Below are 11,120 nucleotides of genomic sequence, written 5' to 3'. Positions count from 1 at the left end.
ACTGAAAATGTTCACGAACTGTGAAGAAAAATCTCACAAATGAACAACAAGCAAACGACAACAAATCGGATGTTGAGTGCGCGAACCGTGCACGAAAAAACAAACCGAACCAAAATGATAACGGCCACGTGGTATACCAACGTCTGTGACGTTTACACAGGAAGATTCCCTCTAAAAATAGATTGGACCTCGCTTGCTTAACGGTTTTTTCTCGAGTGCGCGCGTCTTTTTAAGAAATACAAAAAATGCATTTCGTGGTTTTACAAACATCAGGATTACCAGGATTACCAAAAAGCACTTCAGGTGAATGGAAATGTGTATTCTAAATAATAAAATGTAAGTAAAGTGCAATTTTATTTGTGAAAAAATGGGTTTAATAGCGAAAAACAACGCCGTAATGGTTAACAACTAGCCGTAACTAGGGCGTGTCCCTTTAACCGACGACAAGCGTTATCTATGCTAAAAATAGCATGATCCAGTCTTTTGCGGTTACTATGACGTAGTTATTTGGTGTTTTCTTTTGCTGTTGTTTATGACATTCAGCTTGTCATGAATGCTATGCTCACTTGTCGCTAGGGTTTGGCAGCTCAGGTCTTTATTACTATGATAAGATTAAAGGGGTATGCAAAACGATTACGTCATTCTGCTCCCCGGCATTAACTAGCCGGTATAAGCTGTTTACGGTAACTCGATTGTTTGCTCGACCTGTATTAGGAACGGCGTTCTACCTGTTTCTAAAGGCAGTTATTGCGAATTATTATTTTAACCTTCGAGGTTTTTACTCACAACGGTGGACACCAGGACATCTGCAACATGCGGTGCGATACACTCAAGTAAGTCTTAGTGTATGTATAACAGAGTGAAATGTGTCGTACTGCCAACTGTGGGTGTTTTGTTTTGTTTAACGACACCACTAGAACACATTAATTTATTAATCATCGGCTATTTTTTGTCAAACATTTGGCAAGTTTGACATGTAGTCTTAGAAAGGAAACCCACTCCCCCCGACCCCCTATAGTAGTAAGGAATCTATTATATGCACCATCCCACTAGTCTAGTGGCTTAGCTGTCAAAAAGGCCATGTTTGTGCACTTTTGGAAACAAGCAGCAAATTTGGCACACTGACGGATATTATAATCATTCATTTCTGCTATAGAAACACTTTGTTAACACCCCCTGTTTTCTGGTGGCGCTACCTGTTGGTTCACCAGACACATATCTTCATCTAACAGCCATAACTATAGATCTAATTTAAAAGTTTACATTCTTATTTCAGATTCACATTCTTAGAACCATCCCAGTTATAGAAAACATCTGTGGGAATGATTTTGAAACTCAAATGTTATACGTTTTGACATTTATTTTGATTTAAATGCAATTTCGGTAATACATCAGAAAAGTGGTTTTTTCTCGGGGATTTTTCTGTGACCAGGTTATATCCCCATCAGATAAATACAAACGTGTTGCCTCAACACTGGAATTGGACAGAAAGGTGCGTAAATGTGCAACTGACCTATATCGACACACAGCTACAGACTGCATCACGCGTTGACTTGGTTTGGGACACGTACATATCAGAGATCCTGAAAGCATTGACCAGAACAAAGAGAGAGAGAAAGGAATCAGAAGGAGAGTTAGCGGAACATCGAAAATCCCAACAGACTGGAAGAAGTTCCTTTGTGTAGAAGACAACAAAGTGGAACTATTCAACTTTTTAACACATGCTGTGATAGACAGATTCCCGGCAGAGAAGTTAGTGTCCACCACTGATGGAGAAAATGTTCTGTGTTCACAGCCAGATGCTGATTGTGAATATATCAGCCCATACAATCATAATGAGGCCGACACAAGGGTGTTCATTCATGCATCCGATGCTGTGACGAAGGAATCAAACATATCCTCATCAGAACAGTGGATACTGATAACCTCGTTTTAGCTATCGCATACACGGAACAACTTCATGTTAAGGAATTATGGGTGGCATTTGGTACAGGGAAATCCTTTCGTTATCTTCCTGCTCATGAAATGGCGAAAGCACTAGGATCACCTAGAGCAGCAGCACTAACGGCATTTCATGCAATTACAGGATGTGACACTGTATCTGCCTTTGCAGGGAGAGGAAAGAAAACTGCATGGGCTGTTTGGAACATGTATCCTGACGCAACCGAGGCATTTAGGGAGAAGTCAACGTGTACAACTGCTCTTGGTGAGCAAGGACTTAATCTGATCGAGAGATTTGCTATTCTTCTATATGATCAATGCAGTCAGACAAGAACGTTTTACAAAAAAGGTAGATTCAAGTATAAGAACCTGCCTCCCATAAGGGCAGCACTGAATGAGCACATTAGAAGAGCAACATACCAAAGTGGACACGTTTGGGGACAAGTGTTGGTTCCACAAATGAAACTACCCAATCCTGCAGAGTGGGGATGGATGAAATGTGACGATGGGTGGCAGCCTAACTGAACAGCTCTACATGAAGCTTCTAAAGGGTGCCGAGAGTTGATCAAATGTGGCTGCAAGAAAGTGTGCACCCCTACCAGTCGTTGTGGTTGCTCTCGTGTCAAATTATCGTGTTCATGTATGTGCATGGAAACGCCATAGACAATTCTTGGCATAGTATGTGACGTTAAGTGGTGGTAGCAGTTAATGTGTTTGAATAGATTCAACTGTATTTTCAACAGAGATATTAGGCAACCGAAGTCATCGGAACTGGCAAAATTGACGATTTCGGCAACTAACTCATAAAGCGAATTTGTTCAAAATCATTCTCTTTAAAATACTGACAGATAAGCAGCTTTCTGGAAGAAAATCATTTGAAATAGTCACCTTATACATTTACAGTGATTTTAAAAAGCATAATATAAAAACGCAACAAAAAACCAAACAATTTTGATGAGCATTTGTGCCTAACTGACTTACATTGGAAACAGGTGGCGCCACCTATCCCCAGGGGGTCCTGTCGAAGTGTTTCTATAGCTACAATTAATCACACCAATGATATATATGTGTGTGCAAATTTTCATGCTTGTTTCCAAAAATGCACAAACATTGACCTAAGCCACTAGACTACACAGACAAACTACGGTAGTATATACCACGGGAGCAGCTACGTTGCGGCCAGAAATGTATGCTATGCCGCCTTGTAGTGCCCTGAATTGTAATAAATTACCTGCATTGTAATACTGACTTGAATTGTAATAAAAACTGCCCTCAATTTGTCTCAATAAAAAAAAAAAAATATATTAATTACTGTGTGCAGACAATGTTGTTGTTTTTTTACTAAGGAAACTGATTTAGCCTCCCTTCTGAAATTTTAAACAGTTACACAACATTTTCAGTTATATAATACTTAAGAAATAGTAAATGATGTCCAAACATAATTTTGTTGAGGATATTTCTTCATATGAGACCATTTCCTTTCTAAAATATTGTCGGATGCAATATCTTATTGTCTTATTGTAATAATTAGGGGATAACTATGTTGTATTTGACAATTTGCGGACGCTATTGCTGGTTTTAATGTCGCAAATTGTTTTACCGGCAACGCGGAGACGTGGTATACGCTATTTGTGAGTGCGAGTAACAAACCTATTTGCTGATAGTCAAAAGGAGAAGCCTATGTGGCAGTAATGATTGTCTTAAATACAATAAAATGTGCTTCTGTGTCGTTTAAGCACACGTTCCTTTCCATTTTTGTGTTACTACAATTCAAGTCGGTATCTTATTACAATTCAAGGCAGCTCTGGTTATTACAAATCAGGGCAATTCTTTATTACAATTCAAGTCAGCTAGGTTATTACAATTCAGGGCAGTTTATATTACAATTCAAGTCAGTATTACAATTCAGGGCACTACACGCCTGCCACCTATGGGTGGTACTTCGTTTTTACTACCGAGTCGTGAATAATCTGTAGTCCATAAACATATTTGTTTGGTTTTTTATTAACCCCTTCCCCCAAAAAACCCCCAACAAAAAACAAAAGACCCATCACACTCCAATTACTATGGGAAAAATCCTTGATTTTGATCATAGGTTGTGTCCACACTAAGCATATTTGAACCCTCAGGATGTAAGCACATTAATACCTACCAAAATAACCGGCCTCGGTGGTATCGTGGTTAAGCCATCGGATATAAGTCTGGTAGGTATTGGGTTCGCAGCCCGGTACCGGCTCCCACCCAAAGCGAGTTTTAACGACTCAGTGGGTAGGTGTCCTCTTCTCTCTCACTAACCACTAACCCACTGTCCTGGACAGCAGGCATCCCAGATAGCTGAGATGTGTGTGCCAAGGACATTGTGCTTGAACCTTAATTGGATATAAGCACGAACATAAGTTGGACCCCCCCCCCCCCAGCCCCCAAAACCCCCCAACAAACAAACAAAAAACAAACACCTACCAAACAAATAGCATCACGTAATTGTCATATTTACCAAGACAGGTTTCTACAGGTTTCTGACAATGGCGAATGGTTAGATTGGGAAAACATTGAATGTGGCGTGCTTCTCACCTCGTCACCCTACTGCTGAACTCAATTATTATAATTATCTTTTGTGTTGGAATATAACTGGTACCGTAAACACAAATATATAAATAACCTGTATTCTAAAGATGTTTTTTTTCTTTTTCTTTTGTAGGTTCTGTCAGCAAATTCGCCCCAAGCAAACTCTTGTGGTTATAATATGTATAGTGTTCATATCATCTGTTTGGTGGATGTCCTCATTGGTAAATATACCAAATGTAATACAAGGCTTTATCCAAACCACCTGGCGAAGATCCAACAAGGTTGAAGACATAAAACCAAATTATTATTTTCTGATTACTGCTAACTATACTGATGGAAACAAACAGACATTCAAACGACCACCTTCTAGCAAAGACAACAAAGGAACAGCTAGCAAATTAATTCTATTAAAAAACAGTCCAGGAAAGCCCTGGGATTTGATTGCGGCCAAGGAACTTCGATCATGTTCTGCTAATTGCACATTGGTGACTTCTGGCAACAACCTGAACGACTTTGATGCTGTTATATTCTACGGAGTGGGTTATCCGAGAGATAGTCCACCTAGAAAGACTCCAGGCCAAGTGTGGATTTATTTTATAAGAGAGACTCCATACTACAGTAAGGACTCCAAGTTTAACAGGGCAGAATGGAGAAACAAGATCAACTGGACTATGACGTACAGATCAGATTCTGACATCTGGTATCCGTATGGACGTATACTTAAAAGAGAAAAACCTAAACAGTTAGATTTTCAAGGAGTAACGAAAAACAAAACAAAACTGGCAGCGTGGTTTGTCAGCCATTGCAGAACGCCAGGTGAACGTCATAAATACGTTGAGGAGATTCAGAAAACGATTTCAGTTGACATTTACGGACGTTGTGGAAATAAAAAATGTGACAATAATAAGGCCCAACAGTGTTTGCAAATGCTTTCTCGGGACTATAAATTCTATATATCATTTGAAAACAGTTTTTGTTACGACTATATTACTGAAAAGGCTCTCCTGTACATGGGCGCTGACATTGTCCCTGTAGTACGAGGAGGCGCGAATTACAGTAAATTTTTACCTCCCAATTCGTTCATCAACACAGCAGATTTCAAGAGTCCCAAGCTCCTTGCTGAATATCTTCTCTACCTGGACAAAAACCACACGGCGTATGTAGAATATTTACAGTGGAAGAATCATTACTATTCGGAAACAGAGAGGGTGCCTATTTGTGAACTGTGTACAAAACTGTCAAATGCTACAGCCTATGCCAATGTTTATAAGGACATTTACTCTTGGTGGCATAAAGATACATGCAAGCGACCAAACGATTTGGGTTCCTGAGACAACATACATATAGGATTCTATACGAGTTTGCACGAAACGAGTGAACTTTCCATGTTAGTATATGACCTAACGAATGTGAGATCAGATACCATGGGATGATATTAGTGCTAAAAATCCGCTTCATAAAAACGGAGCCCCAGATCAGTTTGCCCGAATGTCTCTTTCGTTTTAGGTCGAATTTGATGATTTGTTCCAGCACTGTGTGTGTTCGGGATGGGTGAGTGGGTGGTAAGGGGTTCAGTCCGCCCCCCCCCCCCCCCCCGCCCCTGTCTCATTCGCTTACGGAAATAGGACATATCTCAGTCATGTCTGTTTGTTGTTTATTGTGTTTTGTTTTGCGTTACGTATTTGTTGAACAGCCAATAAGATTAATGGTTTCTTATTGTAGGCTACAGTGGGCGGGACATAGCCCAGCGGTAAAGCGCTCCATTGGATGCGCGGTCGGTTTGGGATCGATCCCCGTCGGTGGGCCCATTGGGCTATTTCTCGTTCCAGCCAGTGCACCACGAGTGGTATATCAAATGACGTGGTATCTGCTATCCCGCCTTTGCGAATCGGTGCATATAAATTATCCCTTGCTACTAATGAAAAACTGTAGCAGGTTTCCTCTCTAAGAATATTTGTCAAAATGACCAAATGTTTGACATCCAATAGCCGAAGATTAATAAATCAATGTGCTCTAGTAGTGTCGTTAAACAAAACAAACTTTTATTGAGAGAGAGAGAGAGTGAGAGAGAGAGAGAGAGGGAGAGAGAGAGAGAGAGAGAGAGGGAGAGAGAGAGGGAGAGTGTGTGTTTTTGTCTTTGTCTTTGTGTGTGTGGTGTGTGTCTGTGTGTGTGTCTTTAAATAGTAACGATTTCGATTATCATTTTATTTATTTATATTTATTATTATTTTCCTTTCTAGCTCGTTTTCGTTCTTTTGTTGGGGGTTTTTCCCGTTTGAATATCCCCGTACTTATTATGGATGGTATAGACTATGGGGGGGGGGGGGGGGAGGGGCAGCCCCCCCCCCCCCCTAAATATTATGATGGATTTAATTTTAATGTTTTTAACGATCCCCAACCAAACCTCCCCAAATTTCACTTGGCATTCTACCTCATGTCACTGCCCCCACCCCAAATGGATTTTCTGGATCCGCCACTGTATGCCGTTGAATTAGGCCAGAGTGTAAATAAAGTTTAGTTCAGTCCAGTTGTTTCTACTGTATGGCTGTACGACTAATTAATAGTTGTGTGCGACACAGCTGACTATAAATCAACGTTCGACATGTCGCCTCCTTCAGAAATAATGTAACTGGAATGTATCAATTTAAAAGTTATCAATAAGTTTGCTTTCTTTTTCCATTTAAAGCTGCAGTCCCTGGAATATTTTTTTATTATTTAAGCATTTAGAATGGATGATCCAGTTCTGTTTGGTACATATAAGGTCCACCACATCGCTATAGTTTGGCAACGCTCGCTTATGTACATTATCTAGGTCAACTACAAACGCAATAGTCAGCTTTGGTTTTCTTCATTTAGCGGGACGCCAGTAGAACTTTACGTGATTTGCGCAGGCGCTGAGCTTCTCACGTGATTTTGAACAAATTTAACTGTCTTGATTGAGGGGATCGTCTCACATCTCCAAAACATATTTATATCTATAGAGGTATCGTATATCTTTCCAGGGGTCGTTGGGGAATTTGCCTTGGAATTTTAACAGTGGCCATCGATTGGCATACGCATTACATGTAAGGGGGTGTCAGTAATTATGTAACGCTCTAAGGGGAGAGGAAGAGGTCGGTGTATTCGATTTACGTATCATTTATCAAGACTATATGTTATTTCTATTCATTACTTAGACCTAAAAAGGTGTGTGGGGGGGGGGGGGGGGGGTAATTGCGCGGTTGGTCTAGGATCGATCCTCATCGGCAGGCTCGTTCCAGCCAGTGCGCCATGACTGATATATAAAAGGCCATGGTATGTGATATCCTGTCTGTGGGATGGTGCATATAAACGATCCATTGCTAAAAATAAATGTAGCGGGTTTCCAAGGCGCGCGTGCAGGGATTTTAGCGGGGTTGTGGGTTACAGACTGCTGAGCCAAGTTTATATGACGTCATGCTCCCCAGAAAATATATTTCAATTTTGTTTAGCTTGGACAAGTAAGTGTTTCGACCCCCAATACCCTCCCCCTTCATATATACCCGTTTCCTGTCTAAGATTTTATGTCAAAATTACATCCAATAGCCGATGATTAATAAATCAATATGCTCTAACATTTATGTCGTTAAACACTCGTATAACACTTGTAAAATTAAGAAGTGAAAACGTCCAATGTTTGCTTTAGTATATTTTATAAAAAAATAAATATATGCATGCTCAATTTGTTATACAAACTAAACTTTGAAAGTTCTACTAACACTTTATAAAATATTAATTCTGAAATCGGAAGGTACGATTGTCAATAATACGTTGGCAAGATCAAACCGGTTTTTACAAAAGACTCTAGTACCGTATCCTCAACCGAACGTTCTTCGTACAGCGCAAAATTTCTCATTTCATTTTTTGAGACGACCCCTACAATTTCAAATCCGCAAACGCACGTGTTAACTGAAACTGACAACAGGATGTCGTTTGTACTTTGCCGAGCAATGGCGGCACAGGCGACGAATCGAGCGCATACTTTTGACGATCTCCGTTGATATCGATCACACAAGTTTTTAAAAAGTGCATTGGAGCTTGTATTTCATATTTGTACATGTTATAATATGGTAACCAGAGACTGTAACTTTAATTATTTAATTCCTAACTCATGCAGTGTATTGTCATAGTAAGTGAATCTACAAATGTCAAGCTTAGCCTACCCAGAGGCAATCAGATGCATTTCAGAGTCATACATTCTTAATTGATACACTGTAGAGATGTCGGGACTGAATGGGTACTAGTATTCCTGAAGGTGTGAAGATCTGTTATTTGCTGCACATTATATAATAGTGAACATTTACTGTGGCCGCTTAATACAGGTATTTTGGCAATTTGGTATCCGATTTAGGTGGCCGATGGCAGCGTTAGACAGGTGATCGCTTATTACAGGTGCATTTACATTAAAAATCGTTTGGAAGGAAAAAAGTGGCCGCATAAGGAAGGTGACTGCTGATTACAGGTGTCCACTAAGACATGTTTGACTGTATATAATAGAGGTTATTTCGGTATCATCAATATCATACACTAGGCATAACAATTGTGTATGTGTGTGTGTGTGTGTGTGTGTGTGTGTGTGTGTGCGTTTGTGTGTGTGTGTGTGTGAGAGAGAGAGAGAGAGAGAGAGAGAGAGAGAGAGAGAAAGGCAGGCAGGAAATGGTTTAACGACGCACTCAACACATTTTATTTACGGTTATATGGCAAAGGACCACGCAATCCCGCTACGCAATGGGCTACTCTCTCCGATTAGCAGCAAGGGATCTTTATATGCACCATCACATAGACAGGATAGCACATACCACGGCATTTGTACCAGTCGTGGTGCACAGGCTGGAGCGAGAAATGAGAGAGACAGAGAGAGAGAGACTGTTTATTGTGAACTGTTTCAATATGATGCGTACATCAGAGCTACTTAATACAGTTACTTGCGTTAATTTTTAGCCGGTGTGTGTGTGTGTGTGTGTCCCGTGCACCTGGGATACCCCCCCCCCCCCCCCCCCCCCGCATAATCCGCCCCTGCAACTAGAGCACGTTGATTTACTAATCGGCTGTTGGATGTCAAACATTTTTTTTTTTTTTTAAATTCTGACACGTGGTCATCAGAGGAAACCTGCTACATTTTTTTCTAATGCAGCAAAGGGATCTTTTATATACACCATCCCACAGACAGGATAACATACACCACGGCCTTTGATGTACCAGTCGTGGTGCACTGGCTGGAACGAGTCTTAGAGAAGAAACACGCTACATGTTTTCCATTAGTAGCAAGGGATCTTTTGTATGCACCATCCCACAGACAGTATAGCACATAACACGACCTTTGATATACCAGTCGTGGTGCACTGTTTGGAACGAGAGATAGCCCAATGAGCCCATCGACGGGGATCGATCCTAGATCGACCGGGTATCAAGTGAATGCTTTACCACTGAGCTACGGCCAGCCCATGTCGTATGGCTGATCTCTGACCATGTCGCACGTTTTGGTTTTAGCACCAGCTCGTTGCTTAAAAGATAGTGTTGAAATGCAGATAATTTTACAATCTGATTAAAATTAACTCTACTGGTCTCGGCAGTAGATCTAACAGTATTGCATGGACTCCCATGTCCAGGTGACATTTCATCTATAAATAACAATTTAAATATCGACCAATTACACTTCGCCTTTTATAACGTTATTCGGGAGCATACACATTCTAAAAATATCGATCGAGACTATTTATGCAATAGGCGAACATGTTGGTCTACTTCAATATTGAAAAAACAGTGGGAAAAGTGCAGTAATAAACTCTGGATTGTATACTAGTATAAGCAGATTTTATGGCTATACCATCACGGTTTTTTATTTCGTCTTGAAACGAATTTTATATAAAATTTTATATTGCAATTAGTTTCCGGCATACTTTGTAATCCACCCGAATCATTTCGTATACCCTCAGCATAATCCCGAATGTTTTCAAATTCTTTACAAATCACTGGCATGATTTTGCAAGTAAGGTTTTGGTTGGTTGGATGAAAGGTCAACTGGACATGAGCTCCAACGGGCTGCTGTTAGATCCACATGTAATAGTGGAGCTAATTTTAATTAGATTGATAATTTTACAACGGCAGTTGATGAAGTAACAAAAATAGATACCAAGTAATGACCAAAACGATGGTGCATTTTTAGTGCCATTTTTCCCCCGTCCAAATTTAAATTGAACTTTTATACTTTATTGTTGACATTTTGTTCATGAAACACGATTTATCAGAACGACATTTTGGAGAAAAAAGTTTATTAAAAAAACAAATTATATTAAAATAGCCGAAGATATTCATTATCCAATTATGGAAGATATCCGCGTGTTACCCTCCCCCTCCCCCTCCATTATATTGATACAAGTACAAAGAGGGAACCTAGATCACTCGAACCCAAAACGTACCCCTAACCCTAAAGCTAAGCCTATATGTAAATCAATCTCTATAACCAATAAACCATAACCAATAATCCAGTGCACTAAAGGAAAGGTTGGCCCAACTTGAACCTTTTCCCTAAAAGTTGAGTTTGCACGCCCAATGAGCCCACCGACAGGGATCGATCCCAGACCGACTGCGCATCA

General features: G+C 40.2%; 1 protein-coding gene across 1 annotated transcript; it reads left to right on the top strand.

Annotated features, from left to right (window-relative positions):
- The first annotated feature begins 569 nt into the window (after positions 1 to 569).
- Positions 570 to 6,362, top strand: LOC121376752 (alpha-(1,3)-fucosyltransferase C-like). Its single transcript, XM_041504522.1, has 2 exons — positions 570 to 833; positions 4,640 to 6,362. The coding sequence occupies exons 1-2, from the start codon at positions 814 to 816 to the stop codon at positions 5,835 to 5,837; spliced, it is 1,218 nt and encodes a 405-aa protein (XP_041360456.1). The 5' UTR covers positions 570 to 813; the 3' UTR covers positions 5,838 to 6,362.
- Positions 6,363 to 11,120: the final 4,758 nt, after the last annotated feature.

Source organism: Gigantopelta aegis, chromosome 2 (assembly GCF_016097555.1).
Source record: "Gigantopelta aegis isolate Gae_Host chromosome 2, Gae_host_genome, whole genome shotgun sequence".
NCBI lineage: Eukaryota > Metazoa > Mollusca > Gastropoda > Neomphalida > Peltospiridae > Gigantopelta > Gigantopelta aegis.
The sequence above is the reverse complement of the archived record's forward strand: the minus strand, read 5'-3'. Positions and strand labels throughout refer to the sequence as shown.